The 26,806-nt window shown below is 38.7% G+C and overlaps 1 protein-coding gene across 1 annotated transcript in view; it reads left to right on the forward strand.

The window, feature by feature from the left end:
* Positions 1-3,330: 3,330 nt before the first annotated feature.
* BTBD1 (BTB domain containing 1) overlaps positions 3,331-26,806 on the forward strand; it is a 40,532-nt gene continuing 17,056 nt past the window's right edge. Inside the window, exons 1-4 of the mRNA XM_045561585.1 lie at positions 3,331-3,939; positions 12,977-13,133; positions 16,890-16,995; positions 24,584-24,781. Coding sequence (XP_045417541.1) covers positions 3,539-3,939; positions 12,977-13,133; positions 16,890-16,995; positions 24,584-24,781 — 862 coding nt within the window. The 5' untranslated portion in view covers positions 3,331-3,538. The remainder of the gene's footprint in view (positions 3,940-12,976; positions 13,134-16,889; positions 16,996-24,583; positions 24,782-26,806) is intronic.

The raw sequence follows: 26,806 nt of genomic DNA on the forward strand, positions 1-26,806 counted from the left end.
AATCATGCAAACATTCATCCCGGTTTGTCTTTGTACTTTTAATTTTATTTTGCTTTTTTAGATGGAAAGTTTAACAGTTTTACGTAGTCAAATATGCCAGTATTTTTATTTTGTGGATTTAGTCATTGGTGAATATTTAGAAAGGAATTCTCTGCCTCAAAAACAAATACTTTTCTCTTGAATTTTATTCTAGTTCGTTTATGGTTTCTTATTGGTCTTCTTGTTGTTTTTACTGTTTTTTTCCTTCATCGTGTTTTAAAATATATAGCTTATTCTTTCAGGTAAAACTTTTGATGTAAGGAGTGAAATACAATCTAGCTCTAATGAATTCAATAATTTTATATCAGTACCTTTACTAAAAAGTCCCTTATTTTCTCCATTAATATGTAGTGTTATCTACCTCCTATATCTCTATAACAATCTGTCTACCTATAATTGGGTCTGTTTCTGGACTTCGTGGTCTGCTGTATTTAGCTACCTATTCCTGTATCAGTAATTTATAATAGACAGCAACTGTTGAGCACTTACTGTGTTGCCACGCTGTTCTGAGGCTTTCTATGTATTACTTCCTTGATCCTCACATCGACTCCATGTAGAGGCAGAGTTACCATGAAGCTAATGATGCTTAAGCTTCAGGGCCCTTCAGTTGCACATATGTCTCCTAAGGCCCTGGGACAGGCCCTAGCAATATATACACACCATGTTATATTTTTGTAAAATTTGCAAAATAAGATATTTCAACAGTCGTTGATTAAGAGTGTTGCTTCTGACAAGTCTTCCATCATAATTCCCCTATGTCATTGGAGTAGCCTCTGACATTAGGGAGAAGCTGAGTTAGGGATACATTCAGTTAGGTTAGGATATCCTTATGTGGTTACTGGTCACTTGTGCTAGATGTACATTGTGGGAAAACCTTCCAGGAATACTCCCAACACCTACTATGCTGACCTAGCCAGCATCATGACACAAAGGTGGTGACAGAGGGCCAGAACTCATCACAGTATAAATGGATCCTCTGAGACCCAGCCCCAGAGTATGTGAGTAGTAGAGAAAAATAAGGTTACAAATACAGCTAGTCTATGGAAAATTCTTCCAATCCATCAAAGTGTAAATTTGTAAATAGAGGATTTGGTTCTCATTAACACTTGGTGAAAAAAGAACTGTTCTGCTGTGAGAAATATTCTTGATAATTCATCGATTACAACTATAGATAATCATACTTTTTTATGACAGGAATTGCCAAAAATAGAATTTATCAAAATTCCTGTGTTTGTAGGGCAAGAATCTGTAGCAGTTCTAAAAATGTTTGTTGTAGCTCATATAGAAAGCAAATATCAAGAGATTCCTAGATTTTAGAACAATCCTAAAAATGTGCTATTTACCAGCAACAATTTCTGAAACTGAAGAAACTAAACAACCAATGGTAATTTTTTTGATCATGTTAGAAGAAAAACATAATTTTTCTATCCTCTCTCTAGAAAATGATATTCCAAAATTATTTTCATGTGAAGAGACAAAGAGTATGAAGCCACAACTGCATGGAAAAAAAAGTATTATAGAAGTGTTTCAGGCAGTTAATAAAAAAGATTGCTATTTTCAGAATTTGTGTTGTTTGTGACATTTGTTAGCTTTTTAAAAAATGTATGACTTGTTATTATTTTTTCCTCATACTCTTCTAATTTTTCTAATAATTTCAAACATATAGAAAAGTTTGAAAGACTTATTCAATGAAAACCACATACCCCAATTTTCTAATTTTGTATTCTTTTTCTTAGAAAGTACTCCCCCCAGTTGTATAAGCTTCAGATCCATAAAACCTGAATCCACTCCTGATTCTATGATATAGCTATTATTATTACATAATATTAATAACAAATTTACAAATGAGAAAACTGAAGTAGAACAAGGTCAAGGCCAAAAGTTGATTAATACATTGTCACAGAGTTAAGAAGTACTGATCCAGTACTATAAATTATAATGTCCTGTTAAATGTTGTATTATCTCAGCTTTATGGCTCATTTTCATTTGTTTTCTTATCTTCCTATTTCATTGGGCAATATAACTTGAAGAGCTTTCCATATCAGTACATATAATACTATCTGCTTTTTAATGGTTGTACAGTGGTCTATCATATGAATATACTATAATTTAACCAGTTCTCTCCTGATGGGTATTCCAGTATTTTATTGTCACAAATATAGCTGCAGTTATATCTATGTACTTAGTCATTTCACAAATATATGAATATATTTGAATAGGACAAATACCCCAGAGGGAAAGCACTGTGTCACAGGATATGTGGTGTCTTTTTGATACCTGGGCCAAGATGTCTATATTTGAGGTGATAATTGCCAGTACTATTTCTTTATATTGAATTACATTCGAATTACTTGGATAAATTTTACTTAGTTGTGGTTAATTATGCTTTTAATTAGTGCTAAATTTGACTTGCTGTTACTTTGAAATTTTCATATTTTATTCATATATGAGATTGGCTGATAGTTTGCTTTCTGTGAGCTGTTCTGGTCAGGTTTTTTGTTGTTGTTTTGTTTTGTTTTCCTAATTTAACCTTTAATAAGTCTTGGTCAGGTTTTGAACTCCTGGGCTCAAGTAATTCCACCTCAGCCCCCCAAAGTGCTGGGATTACAGGTGTGAGCCTCCGTGCCCGGCCAGGTTTCCTAGACTAGTACATTTCTTTAATATTTTCAAAGGTACCAATAGAGTTCTTCACATTTTTATTTTTAATCTCCATAATTATGTTTACATATCCTTTCTCATATCTAATTCTGTGTTTTTTCAACTTTTTCCTTCATTAAACTAGGTAGTACAGTATTCTACAGGGTACGGCCTATGGAGAGTCTTCAGGCTGAAGCGGTGTGCAGGGGAAGGAGCAGGAGGACGCGTCTCGCAGGCACCGAGCCCGAGGGGCAGTTAGACGGCGAAGGGGCCTGCAGACCTGGGGAGAGGTCCCCGGGGTGCCACGCCTGCCAGCTCTGCTCCTGCGATTTCCACAGAAGCCGCGCCCATCCGGAGCGGACCTGGCCACGCCCGAGGGACAGGGCTGTGAGGAGTCCTGTCGTCCCCTCCTCACAAACTCCTTTGGCCATTCCCTCGGGCCCCTTCCACTTCCGGGAGAGACACTCCTCGGGAGAGGCGTGGGGACCTGTCCTAGGTACTCCTGGGGGCACCGGGGCTGGTGATAAGGGCCTGAGGGAAGGAAGAGGCGGGAGTTCGAGCCGCCTGCAGATCGAGGTGGGCCCGGCCACATCCGGCCCGCAGAAGCGGCGCCCCCGAGAGCGCGGGGCCCGGCCGCGCCCCCCGCGCCCCCGCCCTCCCGCCGCCGGAGTCCCCCGGCCCCGTCGCACCCGGCCGGGCGGGAGCGCGCGCCGGCAGGGCGGGGCCGGCGGAGGCGCGGGGCCTCCGGAAGCGCCTTTCCCGGAAGGCTGGGAGGCGGCGCCGACCTCCGGGGGCGGCGTCGGTGATGGCGGCGGGGCGCCGGGAGCTCTCTCCCTAGCCCGGGGCGTCGCGCGGCTAGAGGATGGCGTCCCTCGGGCCGGCCGCAGCAGGGGAGCAGGCGCCGGGGACCGAGGCAGAGCCGGGCCCGGCGGTGCCGCCGCTGCCGCCGTCTCCTTCCTCTCTGGGCCCCCTGCTGCCCCTGCAGCGGGAGCCGCTGTACAACTGGCAGGCGACCAAGGCGTCGCTTAAGGAGCGCTTCGCCTTCCTCTTCAACTCGGAGCTGCTGAGCGATGTGCGCTTCGTGCTGGGCAAGGGCCGCGGCGCCGCCGCCGCCGGGGGCCCGCAGCGCATCCCCGCCCACCGCTTCGTGCTGGCGGCCGGCAGCGCAGTCTTCGACGCCATGTTCAACGGCGGCATGGCCACCACGTCGGCCGAGATCGAGCTGCCGGACGTGGAGCCCGCAGCCTTCCTGGCGCTGCTGAGGTGAGCGGCGGGCGGGCGGCAGCACCGGGCCGGCCTGCCCCGGCTCCGCCTCGACCTTGGGCGGGCGCTCCTGACTCGCCCGGGCCTCGGTTTCCCTCCGAGCCAGGGATGCTCCGGGAGGGGGAAGTGGAACTGCAGGCCGGGGCGGCCGGCTGCCCCGGTTCCAGTGAACGTTCGTGTCGCCGTCCCGCTGGCGCGCGTTTTACCGTTGAAAGGCGCTTTCGCATTCCGATAGTGGATTGTCGCCCAGGCTCCGGAATTACAGAAGTGGCAAGAATAGAGGGCGAATCAGGTTTTGCTGTTTGCCCGTTTGCACATTTTTATGATTTTGTTCAGGGGAGTAGAGTAGTTGCAAAGTCTTGCAGGACTGATGGTTTGGGGTTTTTTGTTAACTTTTTTTCATTAACATATTGCTTGTCAAGACCTAGGAAAGTGAATACCAAAACAAGTAAGTGTGGCTTTACCTGCCTTGTATTTCTGCAGATAAGGTCACATTTGCTTAAAAATGAATGGCACCATGAGATTCACACAGAGTTTGCCTGTGGTTATTTGAAGGTAGTAGATTGACATCTGATAAATTTTATTTAATGGAAAGGATTAATGGTTTGGCATTATTAGCTTTTAATCACAATAGTCCTATTAGGGAGGTATAGGTATTACCCCATTTTACAAGTGGGATTGAAGCCCAGAAAAGTCAAGTAACTTGCCCAAGGTAGCAGAGCCAACTCACACTGAAAACAACCATGTGTGCTTCATTATACTAAGATGGTTTTAGCTGTCTGAGTAGACGGTGTTGCTATTAAGATAGCAGAGTCTTGGGTAGCAAAACTAGGTAGGTCAATGGAACAGAATAGACAGTCCAGGAAGGCTCACAGCTCAGTCACAAAAATGAATAGGAAATTGAGTATAAAGTTCACACAACTAGAAGTAAATACTAAGATCCCACCAATAAATGCATAAAAGACAGGATAGATAATTTAGAGGAAAAATTACAACTAATTAATGAAGAATGTTTAATCTCATTAGTAATTAAGGAAGTGCAAATTAAAAGAGCCAGGTATTTTTCTCTTCCATTAACCCCACCAGAATATTTTAAGATAATGTCTAAGGAGCACTTTCTGACAAAGGTGGTAGTAAAAACCCTTTTGGAAAAACAGGTGGGTGCTACAGATTTTTCTTCCCACATGTGAGAAGCATTTGAATACTGAGAAGTTCTGTACAAAAATATTTACGGCAGCGTTGTTGATAGTAAGTAGTGAGGAAGTAGTCAGCTGTAGGGAATGGTTAGGTAAACAATGATAGGTCCACTTGATTAAATATAATGTGTCTAAATATGATAACTCAGACTAGGTAATGACGTGGAAAATATTTATAATAAATAGAATTTGAAACCACCGTGATTACTTGGGTAAAAAAAAGAATAAATGTTGTATAGCGAGAGACAAGGATAGAAAGAAACATGCCAAAATGCTAATAAGCACAGGCACATTGCAATGGTAAGGTGAAAGTACCTTTTCTTCTTGTTTCCTGTATTTTCTGTAATTTAGAGCAGTTACATATACTACAGGGCGAAAAAAAACTCAAAAGCTAGGATCTAGGTCATTTTGGTTTTTGGTTTGAAATTGACCAAGAGGATTGGATATAGCTCATTTGTATTTTTTAGACTAGAAGTATTTTTCAAAATGATCTGGGGGCCATCTGCATTGTAATCTCCTGGGGTGTTCGTTGAATTTGTAGAATTTGGAGGTGAGAACTTGACAGCGTTTTTAATACTATCCTTTAGTAATATTTATACCAGCTAAATTTGAGAGCCACTGATCGAAAAATATTGTTGGGCAGCCTTTTCCTTTGAAAAAATATTTAGATTGCTAAGAATGTAGAGGAAAAAAATGCATATTTCATATTTTCATTGAAGCTGCTAATCAGTCAATCCTTTCCCAACAACAGAAGTTAATTTTAGAGTCCTTAAAATGAACAGTGCAACTTCTCATTTTTAAATTTTCAGTGTATTTTATTTTCATGGTGTGTTTATCCTTCCGGTTGTGGTCATTGTTCTATTTTGAAATTGATATCTGGACTGGTTTCTAAACTTAGGTACTGGCTGGCTGTGAAACACACATGTTGTATTTACCTAATATTGAGTGACAAAAAGATGTCAGATAGTACTTGCTGAGTTGGAAAAGCAGGTTAGCTTGTTCATGCTTTTATTATGTTTACAACTTGTATAGTTAACATTACATAAACGCTTATGAACTTAAGTTTGAAGCCCTTAAAGAAACTGCTCACTTTGACCTGCCTGACCTTTAGATGAAGTACTTCAGTTGTTCATTTGACAAATATTTAGCACTTTCTATGTGTCTCCCTTGTGTCAGTCACTGTTTTAGGTGTTGGGGGTAAAGCAGTAAACAAGAACAAGTCTCTGCCCTCATGAAGCCTGTAATCTAGTAAAGGGAAACAAAGATGGAATATAATGTCAAGTACTGACAATGTTTTGAAGAAAAATGATCAAGTCAGGAGGGAAGGAGCATTCTGAGCAATAAAATGTTTTGGGCCCTGGGTTTCTCCTGTTGGAGGAGGAATGCAAGAGTAAACCATGGTGATTTGAGCTGCCTAGGGAGAATTGGTAGAAGATAAGGTCAAAAAGATAGGCCAGGCAGGATTGTGCGGGGCTTTAGAGACCTAGGAAGGACTTTTGAGTTTCACCTGGCATGTGATGGAAAGCCTTTGGTGAGTTTTGAACAGCGTAGTGCTGTGATCTCATTTACATTTTAAAAAACTCATTCTGGTGGCTGCTTGGAGATTAGACTGTAGGGGGTGTAAACTAGGCCGCATGGTGATAAATTCAGAGGCTTCACAGTAAATAGTCCAGGCAAGAGGTGATGGTGAGTCATACCAGGCTGGTAGTACAAGACATAAAGAGAAGTGATTACATTCTGGGTGTATTTTAAAGGTAGAACCAAGAGGACTTCCAGAACATGTAAGTAGGGACGTAGACAGAGATAGGAATCTGGAATTTAGGAAATTACTTCTTGTGGAACATAAGTTGAAAGTTAAGAGTGAATGGGATTTGAACTGTGAGACCAAGTGAGATTGCCTAGGGAGGGAATGGAGATTGTGGTGAGAGGTACAGCCCTAGGATCTTCCAACACATGGAGAAGTGGAAGAGGAAAAGAAGCATAAAATGAAACGGAGGAGCAGCTGTCAGTGGAATTAGAAGGGAAAGCTTGACAGACTTCATTAAAAAAAAAGGGAAATCAAGGAGTGTAGTATCCTGAAAGTCAAATTGAAGAAAAGGTTTCAAGAAAGAGGGAGTGGAAAACTTTGTCAATTATGGAAAGTGGTCAGCTGTTTGAAATGCTGTTGAGAGTTGGTAAAAATGAGGACATTGAGTTACTGAGTTGATTGTTAGTATTGAGAAGCTGGAGCCTATTGATAACCCTGCCAAGAGTGATTTCAGCAGTTAGGTTGGAAAGAAAATGGAAGGTGAGGAACTGCAGACAGCCGATATAAACAATCCTCTCTGGAGTTTTGTTGCAAAAGGGAACAGAGAAGTGGCATGATGGCTAGAAGGGGCCATGGGGTAATTATTGCTCAGGATTGTGTCCTCAGCTGTTGTCCTTTCTCCCATTAACCCATGGCATTACTTACTCCCCCGTCTGTGTCTCCAGGGCCCTGCTCAGTTCCACACCCTCATGTCCAACTGGACCTTCACAAAGGAATGTCTTGTACCCACACAGATGGGCATGTCATTAATAAAAATACTTGACATTTAATGAGTGCTTACTGTGTGCCATATACTGTTCCTAAGCACTTTTGTACTTTGAGGCAGGCACACTTATTATCCCTGTGTCAGTCAGCCTTTGCCATGATGCCATAAATGAAGCAACAGTTTATTCTCACTCATGATTCTGTGGATCAGCTGGAAGTGAGTTGTGGGCTTGGCTTCAAGGTGCAGTTTGGTTCCAGTCCATTCTACATTATTTCTCATCCTTTTTGAACCATTCCTGAGGATTCTACCCACTTCTTTTCATTTATTTTCTGCCACCATGCCCAGCTAATTTTTTTATTTTTTGTAGAAACGGGGTCTCGGTTTTGCTCAGGCTGGTCTCAAACTCTTGGCTTCAAGCAATCCTCCTGCCTTGGCCTCCCAAAGTACTAGAATTACAGGTGTGAGCCACTGTGCCTGGCCTGACTCCGCTAAATCTTTTAATGACTTCTTTTTGCCTGTGAGATAAAGTTTAAATGCTTTTGCAGATTCACAAAACCTTTGTGATTTGATCTCTATTTCCTTCCCTTCCTCTCCATGCACTTAGCGTTTTAATGCCTGCCTTCTAAGGCCTCATTCATTACCTTTCTACTTCTCAGTCTTTCTGCCTAGACCTCCATACTTAATTACTACACTTCAGATAATCTCCAGGCTTTACCTCTTCTATAAAAATTCCACCCACAGGCAGAATTGCACACTGGCTCATCTAAGCTCTCATAGTAGGTTTTGGTTATCTATTGCCGTAGATGAAACCACTCCAACACCTAGTGGCTTAAACATTTTATTATCTTTTATTATATTTCGGATGTGTGGGTTGACTGGGATCACCTGGGTGCTTTGTTTGTGATGTGTGGTTGTAGTCAGATAACACTTCAGGCTGGAGTCATCTGGAGGTTTGACTCAGCATCTGGGATGAGTAAAAAAAGCCTTTTTCCTTTTCCACGTGAGTCTCAGATCCTTTCCACATGGCTTCTCCAGCTGGTCTCTCCAGTAGGGCAGCTTGAGTTCTTGGCTCATGGCTCCCGAAAGTGCAAAAGCAGGAGCTACGAGGCATCCTTAAGGCATAGGCCCCAAACTGGCATAGTGCCACTCTGCCACATTCTGGTGGTTAAAGAGATTCACATAGGGTCAGCCCAGATTCATCAAGGAGCAAATCTATATAAGGGTGTGAATAATACTAGAAGGCGTAATTTATTGGGGAATATCTTTAGAGATTAGTATTAAATGTTAGAGCCTAATATATACTTGTTATCATTATGACATTACTTTTTAATCATTTCATTACCAAAGTACAGTCATGTGCTGCATAACGTTTTGGTCAATGAGGGACCATGTATATACAGTGGTGGTCTCGTAAGATTATAGTACCATGTTTTTACTGTACCTTTCCTATGTTTAGATATACAAATACTTATCACTGTATTACAATTGCCTACAGTATTCAGTACAGTGAAATTCAGTACACTTAAATTTTTAACAATTTATAGATTCTTTGGGATTATCTAAGCACATAATTACATAACCTGCAGATTGTAACAGTTTATTTTTTCTTTTCTGTTATACCTCACGGCTATGGTCTGAATGTATGTGTCCCTCCAAAATTCGTATGTTGGAATTCAGTACCCAATGTGATAGTATTAAGAGGTTGGGCCTTTGCAGGTGACTAAGTCACAGCGGGGGCTCCACCCTCGTGAATGACCTCTCATAAAAGAGGCCCCAGAGGCTACTTTGCCCCTTACTCTATGTGAGGACACAGCAGGAGGGTACCATCTTTGAAACAGAGAACACTCATCAGACACAGAGAACACTCATCAGACACAGAATCTGCTGGTGCCTTGATCTTATACTTCCCAGCCACCAGAAGTGTGAGAATAAATTTCTATTGTTTATAAAAAAAGAAAAAAAGATTAAAAACAAGCCAGCTGCTTAGGAGATGGACAACTCTAATAATTAGACCAGTAAAAAAAAATCCTGATGAAGTCCCTTCATAAAGAAGGCTTTACTATAATGAATGGTGTCTTCAGTCTGTATCTTTAGATACAGATATGGTTGTTTTCTTAAAATTGTTCTTTGATATAAGCCAAAGGTATATTACCAAAGTATACTTTAATTAAAGTTGTTTGAATGGGAGCAGATCGCATACAAAATAGTCTAAAAACAATTCTCTCTTGTTCCTAGAATGTTCATCCCACCCTCTTGTCATATTTTAGATCTTATCTCAAGCAGAAATTCCTCTAAGAAGCTTTTCCAGATCTCCCTAAGTCAGAGCCCCCAGTTACAGATTCTCATAAAAGCATGTACTTCAACTTTGTGGCACTTTTTAAGTTTGAAACTACTCAAACACAAAGGCAAATGTGATAAAGGCCCCACGTTTCTGCTTTGTGTTTCACAACTCCAGTAATTTTTGCCTGCAGAAAATTAAGGCAGTTGTAAAGACTTCTACCTTGTCCTTAAAAATTTCATAAGTTTCTAGTTTGAGAAGGGAATTGAGCATACTGTTAGCCTTCTCTCCCTCCCTCTCTCTCTCTCTCTCTCTCAGTTAAAACAACTATTAAGAAATACAAAAAACAATAAGTCCATTACTGTGAGGAGAAAAAGAGAGGGTTGGAAGGACCAACAGTGTAGGAAGCATTTGGAAGCTGGTTGACGGCTGAACTAGAGTGGATGAATCTGGAATCTAGAATCCAGAGCTTTCAAAGCTGCAGGGGAGGTGGGAGCTGCCTTTCTTGGCAGAAGCCCAGCAAGGTTCTAGGCTAGGAGCTGGAAGTAAGGAGGACGGAAATGAGAAGGTAGTGCTACAACTTGGAAATTAAAGCCTGCATGTACATCCCCTCAACCAGCTCTTGCAGACTAACTCCCTGTGACAAATGACAGGCTCCTCTAAATAAATTGAACAGACTGCCTAAGAAGAACTAGGACTGCTGGTGTGTCTTTGGAACCTCATGATTAAGCTCTCCTCACAATGGCACTGAGGGGTCCCTGACCACAAGGCTGGCTTCCCAGTGCAATACCAGGTGCCAGTCAGCAAGCCTTCCACATGCACAGAGCTCCCAGCCAACCGTTCCATTTTGGAGATAGTTTTATCTTGAAAACAGACCAACTACTAGAGTACTAAACTTGGAGATAGTCATTAATCATTTGACATATAAACAAAATCAGAACATGAATGACAAAGACCAATATAAACAGAACAGCTGATTCTCAAGGAAACAGGTAATTCAGGGAACAGAGAGAAGGGAACTTTTGAAATTTTGGTTAATATCATCTTGGAGACTTGAGATCCATCCATAAAACTAAAACTTTTGCATTCAGAAAACTAAGACATGCTATGTAGAAAAAAGGAACCATCAAGAAAGAAGCAAACATTCTTAGACATTAAAACACGTGATTGCTGGGGTGAAAAATAGGAGGGCACCAGAAGGTAACAGCAAGGAAATCTTGCAAAACACAGAGGAAAATAGCACTAAAAATGAGACAATGTACAAATAAATAGCCAACATTTAATGAGGCAGATTTTTTTGTTAGGCACTATTCACAATGCTTTGTGTTTTAACTTATGTTAATCCTCATGACAACAGTTTGAAGTATTGTTAGTCTCATCTCTTTTTAGAGAGGCACACGCCCTGCTTCCCGTTGCACAGTGAGCGGTAGAACAGGCGCAAAGCAAAGCAGGCTCTTTCTTCTGGTTGGCCTTGTCCTATGGTACTGGCAGCCTAGAAATGGTGTGTTACGGTAAGCGGCTCTCATGTTTGCTCAGCCTTGGTTTTTTCTTCATTAAATTGCAGGTAATAGCATCTACTTTCCTTCATGGGAGGATTAAATGAGTTGGCATTTGTCATACAGTAGACACTCAACAAATGCTAACTTGCTCTTCTTTTTCCTCGTTTCCCTCCCCCTGGGCATGAGGGACTGTGCCTCACTTAGTTTTTAATTCCCTGTACTCATCACAAAGATGGCACATAATGTTAGGTGAGCACTGTGAGGGTGATTCAGTTGGCTGACTTGGGTATCTAAAAGGAGTTTTGGGGAAGAAAATAAGTATAGACAGTATAATCCTGAAAAACAACAGCCCTTGCTTTTGAGCTTGAGATATAGGGGAGTGTACCTCCACTTGAGGTAGTTGTCAGGATAGTATTACTAGAGGAATGGGAGGGTTTGGTTAGGGTGGGAAGGTGGGGGGATGCCTGGCTGGGTTTCATCATGGGTGGTGATTATGGCCACAGGAATAAAAGAGGAGGAAGTTGAAAGGCTGGAGAGTAGGGCCATGAAAGAGAATTTAGCTTTCCTCACTCCAGTGTAGTAGAGTATTCTGAAAGAAGGTATTGGGTTTTCTTAAGCCTTGATTTTACAACTTGGGTCCTGGAAATATAATAAATGTTCTAATGCCCTTAAGTGTCGCTAAATGAAGTAATTGTTCTTACTGCCATGCTTCAGTATCCTCAGCTGTCGTAAGTGCAGCTGAGAACTGGGCAGTGAGCACAAGTGTCTCTGAGGAGCCATGAAACAGGCCGAAAGTTGATAACGCAAAAGCTCAAGTATAGTTTAACAAGAACTACCCAAGCCTTCATTAACAATGTTATGCTTTATCTCCGTCCCATGAAGCTGATTTCCTGGTGACCTAGCAGTTAGAAGCAGTGAACTAGGAGGAAGGGAGTATTGGGCTGATAGATAGTATTTTGAAAGAAAATTGGACCTCAGTACCCCAAAGCACATAGCATAGCAACAAGGGGTCATTTAATGTATTATTAAGTTGCTTTATTCCTCCAAAGCCCCAGTACTCTAATCGTGGTCATTATGCTAATTCTGGGATAACAGTGAAAGGTTAAAAGATGCGCAGAATAAGAAGGCACTATTAATAGGAAATGATGAATATTTTGACGTGTAGAGATGTGACCTTAGCTACCTATAGATTTATACTTAAGTAAACGTCTTTTGGTGAGGCAGAGATGAATGAGCCACTATTGTCCTGAGCAGCTGTGGGGTGATGAAAAGAACTCTGAAGACTTGGCTTAGAGGCATGGGTTTGTCACATGGTCTTCGCTTACCCTTAGTCTCCTCTGTAAAATTGTGAGACTTCCTACCTCTTGGGATTAAGTAAGAATGAAATGAGGTGATGTATGCGCAAATGCCCTGTAGACTGCTAAGTCTGATACAAATTTCAGATTGTTTCTCTGTTTGCTTATGATGTTTTAAAATATTCCTCATAGGTTTAACTCTGCTGGATTGCTTATCTAAAACATCATCTCTGCAAATTTCCCAATTGCTTTCCAGATTTCTATATTCAGACGAAGTTCAAATTGGCCCAGAAACAGTTATGACCACTCTTTATACTGCCAAGAAATACGCAGTCCCAGCCTTGGAAGCACATTGTGTGGAATTTCTCACCAAACATCTTAGGGCGGATAATGCCTTTATGTTACTTACTCAGGTAAGTAAATGTAGCTGGCGTATGTATGTATCATTGTAGCTTAAAAATTGAGTGTAAGCATAACTATATGTGAATATTTAATATTTCATGGAGAATTAATTCTAACCATAATTTTAAAGTGTATATAATTATTTTATACCATTCAGGGAAATGCATCAGTTTCACGATATTTTAGAATTGCAAAGCATATTAGCTGGATCATATAGGTGAAGAAGCTGAAGCCTTATGTCAGTGGGGTGTCATGACTCAAGGTTAGATAGCTAGTTGGTGTTGGAGTTGGGGATTAAGATCCAGTGTTGTTCCTGCTATGATTGACAGTATGAAAGCATGAGATTTTCTGGGATATCTTCATTCTCAGTTTTTCTGGCTCTAGAATAAAGACCAAATAGTTTAAGTCCAGAAAAGTTTTAAGATTTACTATCTTTGGACCTGTATCTGGAAGATCACATATCTACTCCTGGAGGAGTTAAAATTTTAGGTTAATATGAAATATCCTTTCTTTGACATTTTAAAATTTTTCACTGAATATAATTAATGTATTACATATCCATACAAAAAATTGCACATATTATAAATGTACAGTCTGATGAATTTTGGCAAATTGCACATACCTATAGAACCATTAACCAGTCCTTAACATATATTTAGCGTTTGTTAAATGCCTATAATCTGAGCTTCAAACTTTGCATGTAAATAAATGTTTTCTTTTTAGACAGTGTTGTAATACTCTTGGACAAATTGTTTTAAAAATTCTAAGTTATAAAATATAATCCTATTTGATGTTAGTACTGGAAATAATCGCTGATGACCCCTAGTATAACCTTCTCATTTTACTCATTTGGTTTACTCATTTGGGTAAGCTAAAACCTGGGCTAATTAACTCACAATAGATGAGGTGTGAGCTCAACAGAGCTCATGTTTTCTAGTTCAGTGTTAATCTATCATGTAGAAAATATCTGGTATCTTTAAAAAGAAAATCTGTGTCATTAAGTATTTGTAGTTAACAGAACAAAGAACATTCTGTTGTCACTTGTTCTTGGATGTAGTAACAGAACTCCATGTATGCCAGAATGCCAGACACCATGCTAACCCCTTTACATGTATTACCCATGTGCTCCTCATGGTGACTGTGATGTAGTTAACTGTTACCTCCATTTTAAAGATGAAAACTGGAAGCTTACAGAAGCAAATACCTTACTGAACGTTATACAGCAGTGGTAAAACTAAGTCTCAACCTTAAACCAACAGTCCATAAGGTGTGGTGATATTGATGATGATAATAGCAAAATGTATTGAGTGGTAATTGTGTGCCACGTACCTTTCTCAGTACTTCGTGTGTATTAATTCATTAAATCCTTGCAATAACTTTATGAGGTACAGGTGTTCAAAGTAACTTACTTTCTTACTCTCACCATTTTATAAGTAAAGAAGTTGAGGCACAGACAGGTGGAATAACTTGACCAAAGTCATGCAACTAATAAGCAATATCTTCCTGCATTTTTTTCCCCTTTTGAACTTATTATAAAAATCTAATAAATATGTTGATATTCATACGATTCTTTATTGTCTAAGGGGTTTTAATGTGTGTAAGAGAGGATCACTTTACTTTTATTTTAAAAGTTCACTTATAAAATTCAGAAACCAATAAACTAAACTTTGGCAATTAAAATGCAGATTTTGGTTCCATTGGGGCCTGAGAGTCTGCATTTCTAACAGGCTTTCGGATGACACCAGTGTTTCTGGACCACACTGTTAGCAGCAAGGGTTAACAGGTGTCACTGTGAGAAAAAAGGAATTTTTCAGTGTCTTTTTGGTCTGAGAACCCAATATCACATCAAAATTTTTTACTGGTGGGGTCATGTGAATCAGTCCACAAATTGTCATGTGAACTTCTTGTTCCTGCCAAGTGAGTCATTTGAACTGAGCATGTTCAGTTACTTGAGAGGGCCTTTGCCAGCTTCACTCTAAAACAATGTGCCAGTAACTGTACTGCCGTGATTTATAGAGAGGAGTGTTATCAGAGATAATGCCAGAGTCAAAGTCAATTGCGAGAAAATTTATTTAACTCTAAGTAGCAGCAATAGATTCCATAGGAAACTCGATATTACATGTGTGTAATCTAAGGAGTGAGTGACAGTTGCTACCCTGAATAAAATAATTTTTACAAAAAATTGTTTTTCTAGAGTGAAAGATCAATTTTTACATAAAAACTAACTAAAAATATAGTTGAGTTGGCCAATTATCTGCTAACATTAGAATTTTACTTTATAAAAATATACTATGTTTTATACTCTAAAAATGCATGAACTGTGATCCTAGACTGGATCCTGTACTAGAAGGAAAAATGTTATAAAAAACATGGGCATTTTATTAAATGACAAAATTGAGATATATTCAGTAGTAGATTAGATAAAAATATTGTTAAATATTTATTACATTAATAAATTTAATATTTTAAATTTATCAAAGTTAATTACTATAAATGTATAAGAAAATACCCTTATTCTTAGGAAATTTAAGGGCAAAGGGCCATGATGTACACAGCTTACTCTTAAATGGTTTGTTTGGCCCCCCTACTCCAAGTAGATACATGTACACATACATGCACACAGAGAGAGAGGAAATGATAAAACAGATAGACAAATGTTAGATAAATAACATTTAGATAGGTCAAGTTTGGTAAAGGGTATATGGGTGCTCTTTGCACATTCCTTTCAACTTTTCTATAAATTTGAAATTCCAAATAAAAAAAAAATTTAAGAGAAAATTGCATAAAAAGGAATTAACACAAATTTTTTGTCATTTAGTGCTAAAATTTATTTAAAATTTGACAAAGCAATTTAATATAAACAGGCTTAGTGTATAATCTAAGAAGTGCATTTTCAAATATATTTGAGTATTCTATAAATTTTTAAAAATATTCTACTATCCTGTAGTCCCAGCTACTTGGTAGGCTAAGGCGTAGGCTAAGGCAGGAAGATTGCTTGAGCTCAGGAGTTCGCGACCAGCCTGGGCAACATAGCAAGACCCCATCCTTTAAAATTTGTACTTAATTATTTTATATATAAATTTTTAAAAATTTTGGCCAGATATGGTGGCTCATACCTGTAATCCCAGTGCTTTGGGAGGCCAGAGTGGGAGGATCACTTGAGGCCAGGAGTTTGAGACCAGCCTGGGCAACATAACAAGATCCCATCTCTACAAAAAATTTAAAAAATTAGCCAGGTGTGGTGGTGTGCACCTGTATTCCCAACTACTTGGGAGGCTGAGTCAGGAGGATCACTGGAGCCCAGGAGTTCGAGGTTACAGTGAGCTATGGTTGCGCCACTGCATTCTAGCCTGGGCAACAGAGTGAGACTTTGTCTCTAAAAATAAATAAAATTTAAAAAATTTAAAATACAAATTAAATATGTTAAATTAAAAAAATTAAAGCTAGTGCGTTTAACCTTGTTTTCTCTCCCCCATAAAACACAAGATAACTGTTTAGCAATGTTTATTCAGTAGTATCTGAGTTATTGAATCCTTTAAAATGAATTTTACTTTAAAATTAAATGAAGTCATCAGTCATGTCAAATAACGGGTGTCATTTATGGTGTGGTTAATTAATTGACAGTATTCTCAGGTTTCTGCACAACCCAGCATGAATACTTCTGTGCATTTAGTGTTTGTGCTGTTAAATGTAAACAGAGCTGAATATGTATAGCCTGAAGGTAAAATAACTGTGATAGTAAAATGACTATTTCTTTATATGTTTAGGCTCGATTATTTGATGAACCTCAGCTTGCTAGTCTTTGTCTAGACACAATAGACAAAAGCACAATTGATGCAATAAGTGCCGAAGGGTTCACTGATATTGATATAGGTAAGTCACTATGAAGTAAATTGTTACAGTTTAAATAGTTAATGCCTTATTTGTCAGCCTCGTTGGAGAATGAGCTGTTTTTAAATGAAATTTAAATTAGTGGTTTTCCCAGATGACTGAAGTCTGCCTCTTTAAGAGTTTTGCTTTCTTTCATTTTGGTGAAAATATTCCTAAGTCTTAACTACCTCATTGCCTTTTAAAAGATGTCGAGTCAAATATATATTCACTGAATACTCACCATATGCATGGCATTTTGCTAGGGCCCTATAGGAAATATAAAGAAGGGTAAGATGCGATTTGTCTTGTTAAGGAAACACCTAATTGGAGAATCAAGGAACAAATATGTGAAAATTAAGATTTAAGACACTAATATTAATAGATGAGAGGGCTTATGGCAAATGTGATTTTTGCCTTTTCTAAATTAGATATATAGAAAATAATTATTATGCAAATCCAGAAAATGGAGAGATTACCTAAAATTAGAGTAGTGTTAGGAAAATTTTGAGAGAGGAGGTTCTGACATGGACCTTAAAGAATGGCTCGTACAGCAAGTCCTTGAATAACATCATTTTGCTTTAATGTTGATGAGGAAGAAAATTGGTTCCCAGCTGGGGCCACCGTCTGTGGAGCTTGCATGTCCTCCCCACGTCGGTGTGGGTTTTATCCAGGCACTCCAGTTTCCTCCCTCATCCCAAAGCCACGCATGTCAGTAAACTGGCATGTCCGCATGGTCCCAGTCTGAGTGTGGGGGTGCACGTTAGTGTGCCCTACGGTGGAATGGTGCCCTGTCCAGGGTTGGTTCCTGCTTTGTACCCTCAGCTGCCAGAATAGGCTCTGGCCACTCAACCATGAACTGGAATAAATGGGTTGGAAATTGAATGAATGAATGAATACAAATTATTGTGAAATAAAAATTCATAAAGTATATAATAGTCATACAAAGTGCATGATGATCTGAAAGTGCTCAGCAAGCCCACCGTATGTGTGATTATTTTGAACTTCGTGGTGGTAGGAGGTGCTTCTTATAATTTTTGTTTTGCAAACAGTTATTCTTGGATTTAACCCACCACAACTGTAACCACCATCACTGATTCACCAAAAATTGGGTAAATAATCATCTCACTTGTTCTTATTAATTGTTCTTAAAGGTATGTATAGCTCACATTTATTCAGTGTTTAGTATTAGAAGTTTGGTGATGCTTTTGTGACCAGAAATATGCCGTGGGAACTTAACTCTTGTTTATATCAATTAGCCTATGCTAAAATTGGTTTTGTTATATGTTTTGCTTAAAGTCACGGTCACCAAGAACCTATTGAAGAGTTAAGTGAGGACTCGCTATAATTGGATAGTGGAGAGGGGAGGACATTAGAGGGAAAAGGTGTAGGTAGAGGGAGGGAGGGAGGTGCAAGGCGGGTTAACGCGGAGTAGTAAAGGACCATCTCATGACAGGCTGAGGAGTTGAATTTTGTCTTGTAGGAGAATAGAGAAAGTAAATCCGGGCCATGGCTTTAAATGTTATCTTTATGATGATGAACCCAAAATATGTATCTTCAATCCCTGCCTTCTGGGATCCAGACTCAACCCAGCTGACTACTTGACATCTTCATTTGGAGATTTTATGGGCATTTCAAATAAAACAGCGAAAGGAGAACCATTGATTTCCCCCCACTCTGTTAGATCTCTTCTGTTCTTTTCCAACTTTTATCAGTCTTCCTTAACGGCACCACCGTGAACATGATTGCTCAAGCTAAAATCCCAGAAGTTATTCTTGATTATTCTTTCTCTCGTAACCCACGTACAATCTTACCAGCAGGTACTCACGGCTCTACTGTCAAAGTGTATCCTGAGTCTGACAATTTCTTACCATATCCATGGCTCCCACCTGGTCTAAGCCACTGTTCTCTCATCTGGGTAACTGCTGTGGTCTCCAGCAGTCTCTCTTTCTGTCCACTCTTGCTCCCATACAGGCCAGTGCTATACAGTAGCCAGAATGATCTTTATAAATAGAAAATCAGGTTTTATCACTTCCTTGCTTCCAGTATCTTCCCACTGCAGGTAGAATAAAATTCAAACTCCTTACAAAACTTACAAGGCCCTACATGATCAAGCTTTGTATTTGTCAGGATAGGCTAAGCTAGGCTGTGGTAATAAATAGACCCAAAAGTGGTTACTGGCTCAAACAAAAGTTTATTTCACACTCACGTAACAGTTCAAAGGTGTGTCGCAGTCAGTGGGTAGCTTTCTCTTATGGTTCTGCCATTCCCTAGGGCCTAGTTATCATCTGGGTCTTCCAGATGGGAGAAAGTATGGGCAAGGAAAACACTCACGTATTAAAAGCCTTGGCCCTGAAATATAATAGCACCTTCATTTTGGCTATTTTGTTGTCCAGAATTCAGTCACAGGATCCCACCTAACTTCAAGGGAAGCTAGGAGATGTAGACTAGTCACATCCCAGGAAGAAGAGAAAACAGAGTTTTGGTAAACAGCTGGCAGTCACTACCTACATCTACCTAATCTGACTTTGGCTCCTACCACTCTCCCCCTCATTTACATTCCATGTACACTGGCTAGGATTATTTATATTTCAGGACTTTGTATTTGCTGTTCCTTTCCATTGGAATCCTTTCCCCCCCCAAATCTTTGTACGACCGCCTTTTAATCATCCAGATCTCGGGTTAAATGAGACCTGACACAGGCTGTCTCAGACCTACTTACTTAAAATAGATACTACATTCCCTTACAGAGTTCCTGTCCCATTACTGTGATTTACTTTCCTCATAGTCCGTATTGCTATCTGAAAGTATTATTTAGGTGTCTGTCTTTGTATGTATATTTTGATTGTCTATGATCCCTTCGAAGGCAGGAGTTTGTCTTGTTTGCCACTGTATGTCTGTCACTGAAGACAGCAGAACATAGTACATGTTCAGCTAATATTTGTCAACTGACTGGACTAGAATGATGCTTTTCCTTCCCACCTTGGCTAGTTCTCACTATCTTAACATCTTGGCTCAAATTATACCTCTGTAGTGACTCATTTCTTGAGAATTGATGTCCCACCCTCTTCTATGGCACTTAGTATATTTCTGTGTTACAATAACATCCCGTTGTTAGTTTACCTGTCTATTACATGGTCCCTTTGGAAGGACTGTACACTGCTTGTATTGTGCTGAAGGACAGAGGCTAGATCAGGCTCTTCCCCAGCACCTGTAGGTTGTGTCTGTTGAGTTATTGGATGTTTGAGAGCCACAAGCATAAGGTGTTAATGAGAAATTGCTTAATCCTGTTTTTCTTCCTGTTGAGGGGCTGTCAAATGCTCTTCTGTGTACTGTCATTTGAGATAACACTGCTTGCATCTGAGTGACTCACACCTGGAAGGCATTTGATAAATAGCTCTTACATTATGCATGCATGCCATTTGAGCCTGGGAATCTTGAAGTAGGGGCCTTGCACAGGGTGGATACATTTTACACATATTTTATATATATAGAATATATAAATATAAATATTTGTTAATTTGATTTGACTCACAGTTTATATTAAAATCTAGTATTGTTTATGAAATATAATCTATGTTGTGATGACTTTTATTAGGCTCTTAGCTGTAATTTCTTATTTTAACACATGTGCCAAAAGACTTGTGTCCCTCTACTTCTTTCTACCCCACGTACCAGTTTGTCTCAAATGTACTTGTAAAAAACTGGGAATGACAGAGAAAATCCAATAGCTGGGAGGAAGGAGGCAGGTATAGGAGCTTTTGTTTAACAGCTGGCTTGGGTTCTGCTTTTCTCCACTGGGACTTGAGTACATGTCCTGAAGGTGGAGACGCTGTTTCTGTTTTACAGTTTTTTGTTATAGGAAGAAAAACCACATTGACAGAACAAAATGAATTTACATTATGCCAAGGGCAGTATGATGTGCTTTTTGATTTTTTTTTTAGTCATACTTTATCTTTACTGAAGTTACTAGCATACAAAGTAGAGATGTGGGTCCAGTCCGTTTTTCCATTAAATGACTAAATTTCATAGTCTCTGTATATTCTTAATCCAACAAGTATTAAGGTAAATTGATTTATGCTTAATTTACTTGTGAAAGAGCTTCATGGAGCCTTAGTTTATACTTAACCTGCTCAACAGAAGGAACAAAAGTTTGACCTTTTTTTGGGAGACAGAGTCTGACTCTGTCGCCCCGGGTAGGGTGCAGTGGCATCATCATAGCTCACGGCAACCTCAAATTCCTGGGCTTAAGCAACCCTCCTGCCTCAGCCTCCTGAGTAGCTAGGACTACAGGCCTGCACCACCACACTCAGGTAATTTTTCTACTTTTAGTAGAGATGGGGTCTCGCTCAGGCTGGTCTTGAAAGCTTAAGTGATCCTCCCACCTTGGCCTCCCAGAGTGCTGGTATGAGCCACCCCACCTGGCCCAAAAGTTTGATTTTAAAAATATGTTTAATCAGTTCATTTTTAACACATTGTTGAGCCCCTACTATATTCCTGGGACTGTGATATCTCTGCTAGAATTTTAGCTATATTTGATATTAAGCAAGTATTTGGCTCTTAGCATGAATATGTAGACCATTGCAGAAAAGTGTTTTTTAAAATTTTTTCTTTGATGTGTATGTCTGGGAAATTTAGTTATATTTAGTGTTTTAATTCATTTCTGCCATATATAAGTATCATATTTTTATTTAAATTTAATTTCAAGTGTAACTATAGTAGTGCCTGTTTTATCCAGGTTCTTTAGAATAAGGTTCTCTATATTTTCTTGTATATCTAGAGCAGTCCTTTTTAAGAACCACGGCATTTATTTTGGCCATTTGAGAAAGATATCTAAAACGTGTTTTACTTTGCCTGTCTTTGTTAAGCAATGTGTACTGAATATCATTTAGGATTCTTGTGATTTTTAATCCTCATTATGAGTATCAGTTATTGTACAGTGAAGCAGTCAGGCCTCTGAAGTGTTATTTTTTAAAAAATCTTTCTATGAGACTTTTTGTTTATTTTTCTTTAATACTTGCTATATCTCTGTAGTACTTCAGGAACTAAAAGGGATTCATGCATAGGATACAGACACTATTTAGATTTTATTACCTACTTCAGTTGAATAGTCTAGAATAATACATTGAAAAAATTAAATTTGTAAAAGATATGTGTATATTTAATATGTATTTATACTATGAGTTATTTCTACATGAGAAAAGGAAGATTATTCTTAACTGAAGATCTGGGATAATTTTCTTGATAAATTTACAATCCTTTGAACCTTCCAATAAAATAACCTACATTTAATATTAAATGGCTTGTCAGTTTTTTATAATAAATTTCTCAAGATGCTTGGCATTAGTTAAAGGGTTATATAAATTAGTGGATATTGTATTTTTAGAAACTATTTGTACAAATGGATTTAATTTAAATGTACATCTTGTATATTCTGTGTTACACATCATACATTATATAGTGCGTGTGTGTGTATGTGTGTGTGCATGCAACTACTATTTAGAAAGATCATTTACAAAGGATGTTGATTATTTATCCTGGTTGATAAGTGTTGGCAGGAAAAAGATGTGTCATTTAAGAAGATATCTCAATGTGCTTTACTACTGAAAACATTTGGGTACATCTTGAAGCAAAAATAAGCAAGGTTTTCATAATGTATTCAATTGTATCAGACTGATCTGTTTCAAAAAACATTGCTCCATTTCCATTGTTGGAAATTGCTTTTTACTCCTAAAGAAAATTCTGTGACCTTTCTCACACAATTGCTATGCTTAATGAAACTGACAAGATATTGGCTCCAAGGGATGAATGTTATTTCCTTATAAATGTCCTACCAGGTTCCTTGCAGAAGGCATGGCACCCCAATTTTGATAATGAGGAAGTTAATAGCTACAAATGAGAGAATTCTTTTTTTCACATTTGATAGGAAAAACATTTTCTATCAAAAACAATAGTAAAGATGTTAGTTGTGTATAAGTGACTTTAGTGGGTTGAATATTGTTCCTCCAAAATTCATGTCTACCCAGGACCACAAAATGTGACTTTGCTTGTAAATAGGGTCTTTACAGATGTCTGTATAAGACACTTTTTATTGCTGTGCTTTTCAAGTTCTTATGTCTGTTTTCATAAATTTCTTCTTTTTTCTGTCCCTGTCAGATTGCAGCTTCTCATTTCATTAGAGTTATGTTGCTCTCTAAAGCCCCTATCTCTTCTGAACTTACTGCTTCTAGGCTGCTGTAACTTAAAGTAACTGAGTTTATTTTAATTTTGCCTACAATAAGAGGAAAAGGATTCTGAGTAAAGACCTGAGGTAGAGGCATGACATTTATACTTAGGCGTTAAATAGGGATTTCAAATTAATACATCTAAGATTAAACTTCCCATCTTTCCCCACCCCAGACCTGCCCCTCCTGTAGTCTTTCCCATCTCAGTTGATGCCACCCTTATCCCTCAGGGCTTAGACTGTAATCCTTGATTCCTCTCTTTCTTTCACACCCCATGTCCAGTCTGAAGGAAATCTCATTGAGTCTTCCTTCAGAATACATCCTGAATGGGGTCGTTCTTTAGCACTCCACTGCTACACTCCTGGTCCAGGCCGCCATCTCTGACCTGGGTCGATGCAAGAGCCTCCTCACTGATCTTGCTTCCACTGGGGCCCCACTACAGTCTCTTCTCAACACAGGGACCAGGGCGATCCTTTCAGAACATAAAATGTCACAGCTCAGAACACTCCAGGCATTCCCCACATCAGAGTGAAAGCCAAATGAGGGTGCTACCTGACAGCCTCCTCTTCCCCCTTGCTTCTGGCTTCACTGCCTACTACTCTTCTCTCCTCGCTCTACCCACCACACTGCCCTCCTGACTGTTCCTCAGATATGCCAGGCACATTTCACATGAGAGCCTTTGCACCGATAGTCCTGGAATATTCATCCTCTGGGTATCTGTTCGGCTGACTCCCATACCTCCTTCAAGCCTTGGCACAAATGAGGCCTGCCCAAGCCATCCTATTTTAAATTGCACTTCTGATTTTCCTTACCCTGTTATTTTTACCTGCATGTATCATCTAACATATTATATTTGTTTAATCTGTTTCTCCCCATTAGAATGCAAGCTTGAAAAGGGGAAAGATTTAATAACTTTTTGTTCAATGATGTACCAGTGCCTAGAATAGTACCTGGTGCATGGTCAGTGCTTAATAATAAACATTTACTGAATGAATGAATGAATTGTAATCTGTAGACTTTATGAATTTATGTAACTTGGAACCTTTTTCTGTGGGTTATTATTACTCTTAGTCTGGATATTTGAGTTTGCGTGATAAATGGTATCAATATATAAGGAGATAACTATATCTAATCTTGCATGTATAGTAAATAATAAATTGAATGTTAACCTTACACTAGTTTTTTATGGAACACTTTGGAGTTTAATACCTTTAATTCATTAATATTTTAAAATGTAGTGTCTATAGGTTTAAACATCTAACCTACTTTTTGTTGAGATTTGAAAACCTAATATAAGCATGTCTGCCAATATTGCTTTCTTAGATTATAAAATATTCCTAATTTGATTTATTTTTGCATTTTACCTATAGACACTCTCTGTGCAGTCCTGGAAAGAGACACACTTAGCATTCGAGAAAGTCGACTTTTTGGAGCTGTTGTACGCTGGGCAGAAGCAGAATGTCAGAGACAACAATTGCCTGTTACTTTTGGAAACAAACAGAAAGTTCTAGGAAAAGCACTTTCCTTAATCCGGTTCCCACTGATGACAATTGAAGAGTTTGCAGCAGGTAAGTCTATAATGTCACCAAATCTATTTGAAACTATTTTAATAGTTAGTCTCCCTGTGCCGGAGAGGAGAAGCAGCTATTACTTATTGAGTACTAGCCATATACTAAATGTATATGCATGTGCATAATTTGATTTAATGCTCATAAAAGCCTTAAAGATAATATTATCCATGTTTTATAGGTTAGAGAAGTGAACTTGGGAGAGGTTGAGTGCCTTGCCCAAGGTTATGACAGATCTTTTTGACTCTTAAAGTTGATGTTTGTGATTAAAACTAAACAGACCTGGTTTTGAATCAGTCTCAGGTCCATGACCAGTTCTTTATTACTCCTATCGTCGAGTATTATCTGCTTTGAAATCATGGCCACAGTGACTTAAAAGAAGAAAAATTCTCATGATTGTTTTGAATTGTATTTTTATTTTATTTGTGAAGATGAGGTCTTGCTATGTTGCCCAGGCTGGCCTCGAACTCCTGGGCTCAAGCAATCCTCCTACCTCAGCTTATAGCTGGGACTATGGGCGAACACCACTGTGCAGGCTGAATTGTATTTCTTTATGCTTATTGGCCATTTATATTTTTTTCTTAACATTATTCATGGCTTTTGTTGTTCTGCTGGCATAAATTTTTCTTTACCATATATTGATTATCATATATTGATTTATCATGTATTTATTATATATTCAAATTTTTCTTACTGCTTTAACATCCATATCAGAAAATAAACATACGTATTTATCCATACTTATATCAATTAACAGTATATTTCTAGTACCCCAGAAGCCTCTGTCATGCCCTTCCAAGTCATTAATCCCTCTCTCAAAGGTGGCTACTTTGTCTTCTATAAATTAATTTTGTCTGTATTTAAACTTTTTACAAAGGAAATCACATATGCAGTGTGTATTCTTTTATGTGTGGCTTCTTTCTCTTAATAGTATGTCAGATTCATCCATGTGGTTGAGTGTGGCAGTAGCTCATTCTTTTTCATTGCTCTATAATATTCTGTTGTATGAGTGTGCCATGATTTATCCATTTTACTGTTCTGGGACATATTGGTTGTTTCTATTTGGGGGTCATTGAGAATATTCTTGTCTATGTCATTTGGTGGACATCTGTAAACATTTCTGTTGGATATGTAGGAGTTGAATTGCTCCGTCATAGAGTGTGCATATGTGTAGCATTAGTAGATCCGGCCAAACAATTCCCCAAAAAGATTGTAACAGTTTACACTCAGTAGCAAAGTTAAGAGAGTTGAAAGTTCATTCTGGTTGCCCACATCCTCTGCGACACTTGGTATTGTCAGCTTTTGTAGTTTTAGCTATTTGGATGGGTGTGAGGACTTACTTTATTTTGAGTTTAATTTCATGTCTCTGATGATTAGTGATGTTGGATATGCTAATAATTTTTTAAACCAATCTGACAGACTGTCTTTTATTTGGATTATTTATTTGATTCCTTTATATTTAATATAATTACTAATAGGCTAGGCGTGGTGACTCATGCCTGTGATCCCAACGCTTAGGGAAGCGAAGGCAGGAGGATTGCTTGAGGCCAGGAGTTTGAGAGCAGCCTGGGCAACATAGCAAGACCCTCCCTCTAACAAAAAAAAATTTTAAAAACCCATTTACTATAATTACTAATATATTTGGACTTATATTTACCATCTTGCAATTGGTTTTCCATTTGTTATGTCTGTTTTTTGTTTTTATTTTCTTTCTCATTCTTTTGTAGGAATCTAGTTATTTTTATCCTATTTTTTGTGATAATGATATAGTTTTCTCCTTTATTCTGTTAATACAGTGAACTACATTAATTGATTTTCCAGTTTAAGTCTATTTGGGATTCTGTACATAAACCAGACTTGGTTGTCATGCTTTATCCTTTTTATTTATTAGCAGATTCAGTTTGCTAATTCTTGCTTTTTTTAGTATTTTTATGACTACTTCATAAGAGAAATAAATCTACAATTTTTTTTTCTTATAAAATTGTCAGAATTGGCCTCATTAAAAGTTAGGAATGTTAACTTTTT

The sequence above is a fragment of the Lemur catta genome, chromosome 9, assembly GCF_020740605.2.
Source record: "Lemur catta isolate mLemCat1 chromosome 9, mLemCat1.pri, whole genome shotgun sequence".
NCBI lineage: Eukaryota > Metazoa > Chordata > Mammalia > Primates > Lemuridae > Lemur > Lemur catta.